The 16508-nt window shown below is 37.0% G+C and overlaps 1 protein-coding gene across 3 annotated transcripts in view; it reads right to left on the reverse strand.

The window, feature by feature from the left end:
- Positions 1–16508, reverse strand: part of LOC131032097 (probable pre-mRNA-splicing factor ATP-dependent RNA helicase DEAH4) — a 187519-nt gene that overhangs the window by 57245 nt on the left and 113766 nt on the right. For all 3 annotated transcript variants that reach the window (XR_009103377.2, XM_057963016.2, XM_057963017.2), the window contains 2 exons: positions 10464–10611; positions 3216–3285 (listed from right to left, as the gene is read on the reverse strand). Coding sequence is in view for 2 of the 3 variants with exons in the window: in XM_057963016.2 (XP_057818999.2) it covers positions 3216–3285; positions 10464–10611 (218 nt within the window). In the remaining variant the exon portion in view is untranslated. The remainder of the gene's footprint in view (positions 1–3215; positions 3286–10463; positions 10612–16508) is intronic.

Genomic DNA, 16508 nt, shown 5'->3' on the forward strand with positions numbered 1-16508 from the left:
AGCAACTGTTATCACAAAAGCTTGCACCCTTGCTGAGCTATCAACTCAGCAAGCTCGTGAAACATGGAAACAACCCCAAAGTGTGGGACCTTGCACAAGGGGGTTGAGTCTCTGGAGAAGGCCGACTTCCTTCTCAATCCAGGTGCAGGTGTTGAACCAACTCAACACTTCAAATTTTACTTCTAAGCCTATCCTAACAGCTTGCAGAGGAAAAAGGAAGAGAGAAAAGCTTAAAATGAAAGGAGGTGATGCACCAAGATAAGAGATGTTTCTCTCCCCACTCGAAATGGCACAAAGAATCAACTGAAATACCCAAGAGATGCACAAACTTCAGTTGCATGAGTGACCCCAATGCATGTATGGAGGTTAGAATTTGCTAAATGTCAAAGGGGAGAAGATTTCCCACAAGTCACACTCAGAAATCAATTAACACAGCATATATGAGAGAAGAGCCACAAAACATACACCTATGATGAAGGTAAGGAAACATACACAGCATGCATAAGTTGAAGGAAGGCAAGAATGATAATTTCAATTCATTCAAAGGCCAATGGCCAAACTTACAGTTGCAGAAATGCAAGATAAATACAAGTCTTCAAGAGAAGTTAAAGAGCATAGAATAGCTCAAGCCAGCAGGGAGAGAACCCTTTACAATGAGGCTTAACAGCCTTTATATAGAAAACTGGTCGTAGAGGAGAGACCATTGGTCAAGGGAGAGAAGCCTTGACTCTTGTGTGTGCAGGGAAATGTCAGTCAGGGAATGCAGGGAAGTGCATGCACCTGACATTGTGTACATGCAAGCAACCTGGCCGTACCCTGAAAATGCAATCCAACGAAGAAAGGTACTTCTAGAAGGTGGATTGACTGACATTCCAAAGTCAGAGCATGCAGGCATGACATAAGTAACCACAAATAAGCATGGCCCTATACTCCACCTGCAAAAATCATTAAATACGCCCCTATAGCTCCACAAAAGAAGGTGTACAAGTCGCAAGAGTTGTTGGAGCATTAAGAGCCTTGAGTGTTGATCACGCCATCTAGAAGTGCTGCAAGCCGAAAGGAAGTTGGAAGACTTTGGAAACACAGGTTACCGAAGTTGGGAAGACTTCGGAAACACAAGTCACAGAAGTTGGGAAGACGTAGGCTTGGAATTTCGAGATTCCGGGATTCCGGAGTTCTGGGGTTGAGGACTTAGGAACTTGGGAACTTGGGGGTTCCGGAGTTCCGAGGTTGAGGAAGAGAAGACTTAAGAACTTGGGAACCTGGGGGTTCTGGAGTTCTGGGGAAGAGGAACTTGGGAACTTGGGAACCTGGGGGTTTCGGAGTTCTGGGGAAGAGGAACTTGGGAACTTGGGAACCGGGGGGTTCCGGAGTTCCGGGGTTGAGGACTTAGGAACTTGGGAACCTGGGGGTTCCGGAGTTCTGAGGAAGAGGAACTTGGGAACTTGGGAACCTAGGAGTTCCAGAGTTCCGGGGAAGAGGAACTTGGGAACTTGGGAACTTGGGAACCTGGGGGTTTCGGAGTTCTGGGGTTGAGGAAGAGAAGACTTAGGAACTTGGGAGCCTGGAGGTTCCGGAGTTCCGGGGTTGAGGACTTAGGAACTTCGGAACTTGAGGGTTCCAGAGTTCCGGCAAGACAACACTTCATACTTCATGATTCCATTGTTTTCTCTTTGATCAACTGAGGCAGCGCTAGTCCATAGAATATATCTCTGATCGGTTCTCACTGATGGACCAAGGGTGTCATAAAATGACAACAGCAACTAACATCTCCAAGTTCAATGCTAAAATTGACAACCCATTCACAACCATTTAGCTTCGACATTCTCTGACAAGGAATTTCTTCAAACATGGATATCATTGCATGAGCTCATCACTACTTACACACTATAAGGATCCAACAAGTCAAATTTAGGAGAAGCTCAGAATGACTCACCCAAGTAACTTATTCACTACTAAGGATCAAATTCCGAACCACACAAAAAGTAGCTTAATGTTCGTACATAATAATAATCATTTGGTTTGCTTTTTGCAACCTATTTGGGGTGTAACGGATTACATACAGAATTCTGTTCAAGAGTAAAAATTGCACCCACAATCCTATCTTGAGTGTAAAAATGGGCAAATAAAAATTTGGTGCTCATACATGGAAGCTAAAGTAAGTTGATGTAGAATCGATTTTAGTCAACCTATGCACATATAAATAAAAATTCAGCACTAAGATAAGGACAAAAATAGTAAGTGTCAAAAAAATGAAAAGAGCAAACCTCCAATGTACTTAAAAAGTCAAGACAACTAAGTGGAAACATACATTTGTTAAATACCAATTGTAAAACAAATACAATTGTTAAATACCAGTAAAATGCAGCTGAAGGCTGTAGTTACACTTTAGGACTTACAAAGTGAAACTATTATTGTCTATGATGTGTTGCTTGAGGAATCAATTATTATATTTTCGGTTTTCCTTCAGTAAACTAAATGTGTGCGTCTATAATACACATTTGACCATGTGCATCACACACACAACCTTTGTGACCAATCTTCAACTAAAATGGTCTTGTAACTTTCCATGGTGAAGTTGTGAATGAAAGTGCTTAACGATAGCTACACAGAGTACCAGGCTGTTGGTATTTACAGGCATTTAGCTACATGTTTTTCATACCATCATGGGTTGCTGATGTGGAAGATGTTGCCTGTGTCAGCAAGGCAAGACAAATGCACTGTCAAAGAAAGAGTTGTCAATTGGGTTGCCAGCTGACTGCTGATGTGGAGGCAGCAGAGAGTTACTTTACTTGAAAACAGTTATTAAGCCCAGATTCTTTCTATGATTGTCCTCTCAATCTATACCATCCATTTAAAACAGTAGCAGTACCACCTGCAGAGCTTTTCCCACTATAGGAATGCCTACTAGCATAATTAAGAAACAATTTCTCAAGAAAATATTTGTGCCATGAAAATCTGATCCTGACTTGAGCATATTTATCACTCTTTACAATTGTAGGGTTATAGAACCACATTCTAATATACCAAAATAAAATCAGAAACATTAGGATCAACAACAAATCAACAAATGAGAAAAGTGCATAAACAAGTCCTCAAACAGCTACAAAAGTGTAACTAAGATAATGAATTTTGATGCAGGTCTGTTATTGCTCACATCTAAATTTTATCTGTCAGTTAACTGTAATCATTGAAGACAACAGATAGATCATTACCCTTTGTTATCTTGTACATTAGAGATGACAATTGTTGTCTGACATCTTTTGCAAACATCATAGATCTCACCTGCAAAGATTAACCATCCAATTCACGTTGTGATAGTTTTGACCAAAAAGATAGAACTATAGAAGCTAAAAAAACATTACAGATAGTAAATCAAGCTCAATATCATGTGACCGAATGTGTACGGTTTAACAATCATGAAAAAAGCATGACATTTATAGACCATCATGTAGCACTAATCAAAAAAATCACTGAAAAGGAATATGATAATGCCAGAATTTAAGGATTGAATTTTCAGTTGTGCAGAATTCTATGCAGTAGGTCCAATCAACTCCACACATGCAGGTGATAGCAGTCTGATCTTAAGTTCAATTGGAATGAGATTTGATGGAACTTAAATGACAACCTATGGCCTATTAGAAGGCAGACTTTACTTGGGGATGATTACAGGAAGATTCTTTTGTCTTATGCAGCCAACATTGGTAGCCAAACCAGTTTTTATTAATATTGAATAGAGTGAAGCTTGAAAACAATGAACCTATTATATTCTTTTGCTGTCCTATGGAGTTTATGAAGATCTCTGAATCTGTCCTAAGACATTTGCTTTCAAGTTTTCCAGAGGTTGTGCACTAATAGTGTGTGTATCAAAAACCTTCAATATTGCCATATAAAGGTTCTATTAGACAATTGATATCCAATTTCAAACTCCCCATGGACAATCCGACTCTATCAAGACAAGTATTGTTGTCAAACAAATATTTTGTCTCTCACTGATTCTTTTCGGGAGTTATACTAACAATCTTAAAAACTTCTTGCAGTAGCATTGTCATGTAACATGATGATGGTTGTATAATGCACCAGGTGATGGTTGTATAATGCATCAGGTGATAATTATTGTTCTCTTGTTCATTGACATTGTTCTTTAAAATTCCCTTGATTTGCACAAACAAGTAGTTACTCCTACTTGTTTTTTCAATCCTTTTCAGCTCCAAGGTTGTGCATACCATTGAACCATTCAAGTACAATCAAGAACAAAGCACCACCAAAGGGACCATCATTTCAAAAAGATAAAACAAAACCACCTTTCCAAAAAGAGTGGCCAAAAAAGAACAAAAGAAATGAAGAAACTAGGCAAGAACTAAGGAGGAAGAAACTTTGCTTTACACACAAAGAACCTTGGGAATAGGGCACATATGAGAAGGCAAGGGGAAGGTTTATTATATCGAGGTAGTACTTGACAGTGATGAGGAAGATCAATCCGATCAAGGGAGTGAGCAAAATGAAATCAACAAAGAACCTTTGTTAGAAAAGAAACCTCTAAATCAAGAAAAGAAGGGTGGTGTAATTGAAACCATGACCGAAACTCCAAGATTCAACTCCTTTAAGGTCTGGTGTATTGCAAGGACAAAACATAATAGTACTAATCGGTAGCGGAGCTACTCATAACTTCATTGATTCAGCCTTTGTCATCAAAAAGGTACTCCAAATAGTGGAGCATGAAGGATTTAGTGTGATGGTGGTGGATGGCTACCAAATGTCTGTTGCGGCCTCTGTTTTTGGGTTTTTAACTCTGGTTTTTGCGGATTTGTTTTTTTTGGCTACGGTTTGCTCCTATATGTTGTGATGTCCCCAAACTGAACCTCATTAAATATTGTTGATAGTGAGAAAGCTCCTTGTATTATCATTATAAATGATATAAATAAGGAATAGTGGATGATCTAAGATATATGACACTAATCAATAAGGCCAAAGTTATAAAGGCATAAAGAATCGCAGGCATCCAAGTTTATATGGTCTACACACAAACAATATACAATCAATGAAAGGAAAACATAGGAAGATTATCATCATAATCAGAAGTCTGACATAGTAACATTAGCATCGATCGGACCCAAGATTATAACATTGATGACTAATCAATGATTAGTCTTGATCATCAATAACCAGGTTATTAATAAGCAAATAAGAATGACAGCATATTAAAAACGATTGATCCATCACTAAACAAGGAATGGTATTAAGTGGCAGTGCCGACAATGATCAACAATATCGATTATAATAACGATTTAGACAGGGATACGAATCAGCATCTAAACAATGCCTGATCAAAGTCAGGCGGAGGTCATGTTAATTATGAAAGAGTCACAATTAATAAATCCTTGCATAGGTGAGAAACCATTTTATTGGTCGGACAATCTAAGAGAATTCACAGGAATAGCTTTTCTTCCCAGACGCAACCCAAAATGATCATAATGGTTGATGAGTATAGCTAAGGAATGTGCTTATCAAATATACAACAAACGGATAGAACATACCATCGACTGATAGTGTCATGGACAAATAGCGACGGGATTAGAGAAGGCATAACAACCAATCATCTCCAAAGAAGAAAGTCAGCGATAAAAATATATGAACAATATATGCACAGATAGATATGTTTAAATAAACAGCGATATATTTAAGAACATCTATGGCAGCAAATTAACTGTAAATAAAATACATTCTATATGCATCAATCATATTGGATTACGGTTACAGCCAATACACCATGAAGATGAGGTCCGATGTTAGTAATAACAAGACAATGCTAAAACAATCAGCAACTACATCTGAGATGAGAGCAGCAATTTGCCAAGAAAACCATTATTAAAATGATTGACAAATCATTGTCAAGAAGTAACCTCACACCCAGCGAACAGAGTTTCTTTCCTAATTATCATTACTAAAGAAAACACCCGAAGTGCCTTAACTAAGTGGGACAACCGATCTGCATTAAATAATGATAAATTAATTGAGGAGTTGTCAAGAGTGCATTGGTAAGTACATCAAACATTAAGGATAGAAAGGAAGGAATTAGGGATACCATTTGATCTGACATAGATATCAGAATTAAAGTAAGGGGACTTCAAAAGAAATTCAGATTTATTAGTATTAGAATAAGCTTGTCAAAGTGCTTTGTGGCCCCCACACAATAATTGTTCAGATTCCTATAATAAAAGAATCCTAAAACAGTGTCTGCACCAATTAGAAAAGGTTTTGGAGATTTCACCATTATTGTTGTGTTTTTAGCAGCAGCTCCACTAGAGGGAATGGGACCCACTTGGAAGACTTTGGAATATTGGTTGTGATTTTTATTTCAGCCTCACCCAAGCCTTGCAGATTATTGATTGTGATTTGAGCAATCAGCATTACCCAAGGGTCAACGAAGGTCTAGAGGAGTCAACAATATATGAAAATTAAAGATTTTTGTTTGGGGAAAATTATTTGTGTCTTTTCCATTCTCCACTACTTGTGAGATACCAATCAGATTAAAGCTGCAGTAAATCATGATCATGGTTTAGAGGGATGTTGGGAACAGCACTGAAGATCTATATTGAAGAAGAGAAGATGGATTAGATCACACACCCGAATATAAAGAAAGGATGAATAGTAATATTTAATAAGATCAGTGGAAGATCTATAAAGAATTTTGGAGCAGAATTTAAAGCATTTATAGAAGATTTACAAAGAAGAATGCATGCAGATTGGAGTATAGCAGAATCCGTCAAAGCTTTCAAGATAAGTTCTATTCTCTGAATTAGTCCTGGACTTTAAATTTAAAATTTAAAATGAAATGTCTTCAGATTTAATGAAGTTACATATTACAATTCTCATTTTGAATTGAAATTGTTGTCTCAGGACTATATGAGGTAAATCTGAAACAGGGGCATTACATATGCCCTGGTTAGGGTTTTTTAAAGTTCGGGAGGGCTCTCTAGTTTCTGGTTTTCTAATTTTTGTCCATAAAAAATTAGTGTCGGTTTTTCTAATTTTTCTCCATAAAAATATGGTGGTGGGTTTTTTATAATTTTTTCCCAAAAAAATTATCCGTCTTCATTTGTTATTATTTCTTCTTCTTTTGTTGTTTTCCTTCCTTTATATTGTTATTTAGATTTTTTATCTTTTGACTTTTTCCTCTTTGTTTTTTTCCTCTCTATTTTTTTATATATATATATTGTTAATTTCTTGTAACTCTTTCTTGTTTTTATTCTCTTCAATTTATTTTTTTATTTTTGGTTTGTTCCTTGTTGGTTATTTATTTTCTTTCCATTTTCTAGTCTCCTTTGCTTTTTGATTATTTTATTATTATCTTCTTTTACTATTATTATTTTTTCTTTCTACTTTCTTATTTTTCCTCTTTGTTTCCCCCTTTTTTCCTTTCCCCTCCTTGGGCTTTGTGCCCCCTCTCCACCTCCCTCATTCCTATATATCGTTTGGTCAAGGTCTGCAATCTATCTTCTATCTTTATGCAGCTCTGTCATCCTAATGATGGATCATGGAGTGTGATCCGAAACATTGATATTTGATGCCAAATTAGCTCACACAATTGAATCCAGAAGCACGACAACAACTATCATTATGGACTGGAAATCTAATGTCTCAAATACTTTTCAGTATTTGGAGGTTTCATAATTCACAACAGCATTGAGTATGGTTGGATTTACAATTCATAGTATCAATTTTGATTGATAAGGGTTTGCAATTTAGAAATCTTGCAAATCCGCATTAATTTCCAGTAGGATTTGGCACCTACATTTGATTTGTTCATTATTGCAACTCGCACCTGTTTGATAAATCATCCATTTCCTATAATTGTTTGATTGGGAACATTACAGTGCATACTAGCTGATATGCACATTTAAATGTAGTTGTTGGCTATATATGTTAGTTGTTCAAGTTAGCTTAGTAATGGGCAACTTGTTATGCCTAAGTCAATCGCTGGCTCATGCTATGTTATTAGATTTTTGTTTGTATTATCAAGATGCTAGCTATATGCAGCTGCATTTCCCATGTAATATCACTGCCTATGCTTTCAACTTGTATTTCTCCCTATGTAGCCATGCCTTATTTGCCAGTCATTTTTGGAGTTTTTTAACTTTGGAAAACTTTCCACCATAAAGTAAAGAGTCATTTCCGTTATCAGTGAGGAAGAAGGGCCTGATGGTAGTTCTTTGGACATGACAATATATGAAAATAATCAAGTCATCCTTGCAAAACTGATTTGCCTGATTGGGGATGAAAATTCAGAAATTTGGGTTGGGCCAGGACGATTAGTTCAAAGGGTGGTTTTATCATCTCATGGCTGTTTGCATAAATGGACTTGCCAGTTTCAGTGAAGGGCGAGGCCTGGTCTCGAAAGGGTGAGGGTGTAATGTCTCCTATTTGAATCACCTTATATTTTGCCCACAAGAGGTTAGAGTATCACGGTTCAGGTCTTATCTGATTCTATGAGAACTGCTATGCTTTGATGTCCTCATCAAATGAAACCTTCTCCCCTTATATCTTCCAATGTGAGGGAGGGTCACACCTCTTTATCATGTCTTCCCTTTGTAATGATTACAACCTCTCACAGTGACCACCCTTTGAAAGAGTCACAACCCTTCATCATTAATGGCCATTGAAAGAGTCACAACCTTACGTAATTATGCCATTTGAAAGAGTCACAACCTTTCATAATTACCACCCTTTCGAAAGAGTCACAACCCTTCATCATTTTATACCCTTTGAAAGAGTTACAACCTTTCATAATTTATGCCCTCGTTTGGAAGAGTCACTTATTTACTTCTCATTCCTTCCTTCTTCCATTGATTCTTCTTTGATTCACATGCTCCATTCTTTCTTCTCCTCCCCCTTCACAAATGAGGTTCTCTTCTCCCTTTTATATCTCATGTTTGAGGGAGTCACAACTTTTCATTTCATGCCTTTTGACCATTCGTTAACTTAATTAAATCTTAAATATATTTAATTTTATTCTTCTATATTTTTATTCTTTTGTATTTTAATTTTATTATTAAATCCTATTTCAAAGTGGGCACATTACGGAGGGCATGGACAGAGGCATGGTTGGTGGGAGCTAAGCCATCTCAAGTCTTATATAAATTACAGTTGTTTCAGTATTTTTTGATAGGCACTATTTATCTTGTGCTATAAAAAGGAAACAATGCATTGTCAAATAGCAAAACCCTATATACACCAGAATCGAGAAGAATAAAGCATGATTTTTGTTGGCCACTTATATGAGGTAGGCTAATCGAACATGGGAAAATAATGGAAAACACCAAGTCTTGTTGCAATTTCTTTTCCTCTGCAATTTGAAAAGCTAGATTCTTCTAGGGCAGACTTAGCAGAACATATTATGTTAGAATTGAGTTTCTTATTAAAAAAAAATTCAACTTCTTTCAAGTAGGCATGGGAGCAGAGATGTTAGCTCGTCTTGTGCTTGTGGAGGTGATGCCTTTCTAAAAACAATGTATACATCCTAGCCAAACTATAAATATGTTCTTAAAAACAGCTTGTACTGCCAGTCAGAGCCACTCTCTTCTCTTTTGTAGTTCAATCTTATGCTCCAAATTTTTTTGTGAGAATGAAAAATAACATCTTTAAATCATATCTTCAGAAGTATTTAGCAGCTTTCCTGGAAATCATTCTCATCTATGATAAAACAGAAGAGGATTGAGCTTGACACTGGCAGGAAATAATCAGGTTTCTATGACCAAGACACTGACAATGCAAAATTATTAAAATGTGTCTTCTTTAGAAGGAAATAGAATACTTGTAATATAACCTTCTAGTTATAAGGTCACTTCACTTAATCTACTATCAACATTTATATCCTTGGGATAAAGCTTGTTAAGGAATTCACACTATTTTATTGTATTCAAGTAGTTTGACCATGCTCCATCTTGGAAATCATGGAAACAAATTCCATTTAAGGCTTGTTGCTCAACTCATCTGAGTGCCATGAAGAATTGTCCTATATTGACCTTGTAACCTCACATGAAAGAGGTGAAGCACAAAGGTTAACCCATCTTTTGTTGTTTTGGCCAACAAATATATATAGAATTTTATCCTAGAACCCAACAAATTCAAAAAAAAATTAATAAGAAACATACATGCTATAAAATTAAAAATTCAATTAAACAATTTGATGATGAAAATTTACACAACTATGATATCTTGCATTAGAGAATAGCTGTAGATACGGAGTAAGAAGAGTGTTAATTTGGTGTTCACTATGTATTGACCCTCCCCTTTTCCATGGGTGTCAAAAGTTGCTTTAAAGCACCTTTGCTTTGAATTATTTGGATTCTTATCAACTAGTTTGAAAATTAGTTAGTGCTCTGTATGTAAAGAAAAAGAGTGTTGAATAAAAAATAGAGGGAGGTTAGAGTCTGCAACATAAATCTTCATTAAAGACTAACCTGCAAACCATGATTTTTGCACCATTCAACATCATAATGATTTTGGTGCCATTCTTCATAAATTTCAAGCAGCTGAATATGGTCACCCATACCACTACCATCAGGTAGGTTTAAGTCCACACGCTCTCTCTTTTTAGAGGCACCCTTACTACAAAAAATAAATACCTTCAATACAGATGTAAACATCAATTGTTTTGATAAGCAAGATAGGAATGCCATTTTAACAATGAAGCAAAAAAGTCTTCTTCTCTAGTAAAAACAAGTCCAAATTACTGTCTATTTTTGGGGAACCAAAGGAAGAACTTTCATGAATAGCATGAGAAAACAGAAAAATTTACAAGATTGCACTGAATCGTGAAAAAGGGGCAGGTCACAGGAGCTCATAAGGGATGACACAAAAGAAACATCTTATAATTGAATTGGAGAAACAAAATATATTTATGAAAGATCTAAAACTAAAAGCAAAAAATGCAACTATAATATTATATTTAAATTGGATAATAGATGAAATGTGTGATGTATTAAACTTGTCCTAAATGGAATATGGATCACATGATCAATCTAAAATGTCACAAATTACAATAATACATTATCTTTAGCAAACTCAAAAAAAAGAACCAAATAAACCATTATGTTCTTTTTAAATTGCAATGGCTCAAATGGATTGGTCATATCCCTTCAGGTCAATGCAGGCCAAGGGACTGCTAAGCTTTTCCAAAAGTGACAAAGACATTAAAGTCATGTCTTGGTCATTTCCAATTCAACATCTTTAACAGGGCACATAATATATCTCCAACTCACAAGGATATTGTAAGTGAGCTAACTTGCTCGCTTTATGTTCTCATTGAAAGCTAACATCATATGCTTAACACAACTTGAAGACTCAATCCTGTAAATAACACCTAAGCTGAGTTGCAGAAGCTGTCTAAGAGAAAGGAGGAAGAAGGAACTGCCTCCACAAAGTAATGGTACCTGATAAAGGGAAAGATAATAGTGACAAGTTCATCTGCAGTCAAACACGTCCACTAATTCAACTAGGGTTAAATCTAACCCTATCATAACTGAATATGCAGAGGTGGTTCAATGAGTAAAACATGTAGCAGAGGACAATAGAGAAAGGGCGTGCATGGGTATAAGAGCTCCAAAACATGCCACTTCCTTCTGTGACCCTTTTTGTAACTCATAAAACCTCCAAGAGAGGTTATTGTAAGTAGATAAATTTTCCTTAGTGTTCAATAAAAATTGGTTGTAGCAATTAGGGCACTCTTAGAGCAACGGAATCCTATATGATGTGCGATGTTGTTGTTGTAGGCAAGAAAACTATTGTAACAGCTCATGAGATAGTGGCTTGAGGACAAACAATACCTCACTCTTCTAAAGATTTTTTTCCTACTTCTGGGTTTCTCCAGGTCATATTGTTGTTATTTCTCATTCTCGGTGTTGTTTTATGATCTTTGCTAGTAGATGCATACTCCATAACTTTGTTCTCTATTTTCCACAACTCTGAACTGAGGACTGCTTTTCCATATTACTTCACCTGGAATAGCAACTTAAGCAATTGAGCTACATTAGCAATGTATAGGATATGTTTAGATGAATTATCTACCAAAATATCCACGCTAGTTTACAGACCACATGGCTATCAAAGCAGGATTTCTTGGATTTTGTGGTTGTTTATTTGTGTGATCAGTTTTGCAGATTTATGCCTGTTGCTAATTCAGCTTGCTCAAGATGGAACTCATATTTACTTCCTTAGCAACAAGAGATAGAATCCAGAGATTATAAGAAAAGTGAGAGCCATGGCATGTGATAAAGTACCACCTCTACGGGATTAAACGAGATTTCTCAAGCTAGAAGAAGATGCCGCAAGCATTTCAAGTTCTATGGGGAAGCTTGGAAGTATCATGGTCAAGTATCCAAATAAAGATGTGCAAGAAGACAGCATCCTAATGAAGTACATAGATGGTCTATGTAGCCATATAAGGAGGCCCGTGTTACTTTCTAAGCCCAAGGATCTAGATAAGGAATGTCCATATACCCATTATAATAAAAAGAACAGAACAAAGAAAAGAGTCCATCCTATTCTTCAAAGGCACAAGGACATTAACTTGACTCAAAAAAGAAAGGAAAATGCATGGGGAGGGTAAACTTGGGGCTACAACTGCTATTAAATCTAAAAAATATTGTACACCTTGTGATATAAATGGTCATACAAATGAATTACGTTGGAAGTTGCACCCATGGAAGAAATACAAAAAGAACAAGCAAAATAAAATTATGGCCTCTTTTGAAGGCCAAATAGAAAGTAGTTCTGAAGTAAATGAATGATATCTTTAAATATCCCTTAACAAAAAGGTTTGTCTACATAACAAATGTAATGTCCCTATTTATAAGATCTTGGAAAACAATTATATATTTAAAATTAAGTTGTCGAAAAATAATAAATTAAAAGATGAATAATTGTAATTTTTTAAAACTTTGTAGTGACATAAGTTGTGTTGCTAGGCACCAGGCACCCAATTACCAATTTAAAGGTCATGTTTTTCGCTGTCAAAATTAAAAAGATTAAAAAAGGGAAAATTAAAGGATTTTCTCTCAAATGAAAATTATAAAAGGAGTTGAGGAGAAGATAGGAACACATTCATAAAATTTAAAAAAATTCTTTCATAGATTTGTGCTTGTGGCCAAACTCATACCAGCAGGACAAAAACCCAATGATTTTGTGATGGACAAAAATCCAAAAGGTTGAAGCTGAGGATGAAAACCCTCTACCTTCAATAGAGCGATTTCATTTAAGGATCTACATTGAGCTGAAGATTTGGTGTTTGGGGATGAAAACCCTTGAATTATGTTGGAGCAATTTCATAAAAAAGTTGTCTTTGTGCTACATGCTCAAGAAACGAAGTTGGAGAAATTGTTATATCATTCCAAGTTTGGGGATTTCTACAGAAAATACTGAAAGGGGGGGTGAATCAGTATTTTAGCACTTTAGAACTTGTAACCACAAAGATAAATATCATAGAATAAGCATGAACAAATGAACACAAGATTTCACATGGAAAACCTTTTCAGGTAAAAAACCACAGTTCAACTAAAGCTTTCAAAAAATCAAAATGGGCACCAACCCAGCTTACAAAAATAATCACCAATTCAATAAGAGAACCAACTCTCCTCGAAGCACCAACTTCACTGAGATAACGCACCAACCTCAATACCACCAACCTCAACACATTGGATATTTGACACAGTCTGATGATAAATCTGCCATAGAATTCTTATCACAGGTTCGAAATAATATTGCTCATGTAGTGCTCTTTAATTTTGTCCAAAAGCCCACTTCAAAATTTTGACGGACTGTTCTTATATCACCTTTTTACCTGCTACAGAAGTCTCCAGGTCACCTAGGAGATTCAGATTTTTCTTTTTTTTTTAGTCTTCAGCTGTCACAAACATGATACTTGAAAAGATTGCCCACTTAGTATATCACCGTTCATCTTTAGAAAAGAAAGTCGCACACAACAAAAGTCACTCACCACACGGCCCCAATGAAAATCATTTCTTACCATATTTGAACGTGTTTTACAGCAACAGCTTGGCTTCGATATCATTCCCAAAATGCACCCAAAGGGGAACGCAGTAGCTTTTTCTGAAAACACCTCACCAAGCACGACCACCCATGCAAATAAAATAATCACAATGTCACTCCACAATCTATCAAAACAATTCATTGCACCCCACGACGACGTTGCTTCTTTGACCCACGACTTCACTCCCATGTTCATTGTTAGAAAACATTTTTCAGAAAAAGAAAACACGACCCGAAAATAGGGAGTACATGGTATTAACAAGGCTGCCATACATCAGGCATAACGCACAAATAAATGGAGTCAATAAAGGAAATCGTTCCCAAAAAAAATGCCAGGTGTAAACTTTGACCACATGCAGAAGCTGGAAGAAAACAAATTTTAGCAGCCATTTTTAGACAATAAATCTCATCATACATACTGCCCACTTCAATAGGTCTGACAAATGTTAAACAAGCCACGATTTGCCAAAAAAAAATATAACGATGGATATAACCATAGTCTTCAGCAGCAATAAAAACTACTTCCACAAATATTAAAGTCTCCTTCAATATTGAACAATCTAGAATGCTATGGTAAAACATAAAAGCCCGCGATATTAATATTTCCATTTCCATTGGGGGTTGACCCCGTAGTGCAACAATTGTTGCAACTCCGTGTTTATACAGAGGTCTTTGGTTTGAATCCTCGGACCGGTTTGGCAATTGATGGCCCGTTGTTTGGTGTTTCCGCTGACAGGTACCACTCAATGCTCGTTGACCCGTTGCTTGACCAGGTGTGTTAATATGTTGACCGATGTGGGGGGTGTTCATATCCCCACATATGCTGACAAGTATGTGGCGCTGGCAGTACGGCTGTTCGAGAGGCTGGTCCAGCGGGTCGTGGTTGCGGGTCGTGGTTTGTGGCGGCAGGATATGAATGGAGGCAGGTGCAGCGGTAGGCTGATCTACGGAGAGATAAGGGAGGACTTCGGAAAGATAAGGGAGGACTTCGGAGAGATAAGGTGGCTACAGATGGAGTGATAAGGAGACTACGGAGAGATAAGGTGGCTGCAAATGGAGTGATAACGAGACTACAGATGGACAAAGATGATTGACCTAATGCTTAGAGGTGTTAATACCCAAAAATAATATGGTTTGGGGATGAGGCCCCCCAGTTGTGGCCTCACCTGGCGATTAAACCAGGCTAAAAATTCATGTTACCAAGCAAAAAAAAAAATATTCCATTTCCATTAATTTCTGCCAATGCATGAAGACCCTTTTGAGAGAATATTTAACTTGCATAGAAATCGACTCCTTAGAGTATTCAAACAATGATGTGGCATAAAATCTAACCAAGTGGCTGACAAGAAGACAAGTAAGCACACAACCAGCTTAGCCACACACACAAGCTGCTAAAGTAGACAGGCAGGTAGCTGAAGCACACACCCAACCAGCTTAAGTAGACAGGCAGGCAGCTCAAACAAGTAGGCAACCAAGCAGCTGAAGCAAGCGAGTAGGCAGCTGGAGCACACAACCTGTTGGAATATTTGTCATTGTTGTCATTGATGTCAAAGGCTTAACTGAGTTTGATTATGATTTTTTGCTGAGATGTCTACTTGTTTATCGGGTTGAGCAGCTTGAGTTGCTTGAGTTCTTTGCTTGCCTGTTTCAGCTCCTTGCCTGCTTGCTCCAACTGCTTCCTTGGTTGCTTGAGGTGCTTGGCTGTCAACTTCACCTGCTTGTGTGTCTACTTAAGCAGTGTGCATGCCTACTTGCTTTCTTTTCAGCTGCTTGTTATCTGCTTGGTTGTTTGTCATGTCAGACTCCTTGCCAAGTCAGATTGCCAAGTCACTGGGTTTGATTTTTTCTAATAGCATTCAAGCATGGGACCCGAATTCTTCTCTAAGGTTTTGGTAGTGTATTTTTAATATGAAGACTTTTTTTGACAGAGCAAAAGAAGAATTAATATCTGGACCATATTTGTGTGTTAGTGCTCATTAAAAAAAACGTTTAAGCTTTTGATATTTGGCAGCCGATTATAATAATAGAAATCGTTACTTCAGTGTTCGTGTTATCTGCTGTGTGGACTGGATGGAATTTTTTTAGCGGAGTTTGTTCTTGAGTGGGAGCCAGTTTTTGTTAGGTAGTGTCATTGTGGGTTTTGAAAGAGTTGAGGTCACAATTTTTAAAAATGACCTGATGAAGCGAACAATTATGAATACGTAACAGGCTATACATTACAAAAAAGAAAGAGGTAGAAACAAAGTCTCTGATTGTGCAAACAGCTCTTCTTGGACAAAAACCCAAGCTAGCACAAACTCGGCTTGGACTCGGCAAGGCCGACTCGACTCGTGACTCGGCTATGACTCGGCAACGACTCAGCAATGACTCGGCAATGACTCGGCAAAATAAAAAAAACCTTGAAATTAAGAGATTTTTAACGATTTAAAACTTTTTTCATGCACCCATTATTGAATAAA

Source organism: Cryptomeria japonica, chromosome 4, assembly GCF_030272615.1.
Source record: "Cryptomeria japonica chromosome 4, Sugi_1.0, whole genome shotgun sequence".
In the NCBI taxonomy this organism is placed as follows: Eukaryota; Viridiplantae; Streptophyta; class Pinopsida; order Cupressales; family Cupressaceae; genus Cryptomeria; species Cryptomeria japonica.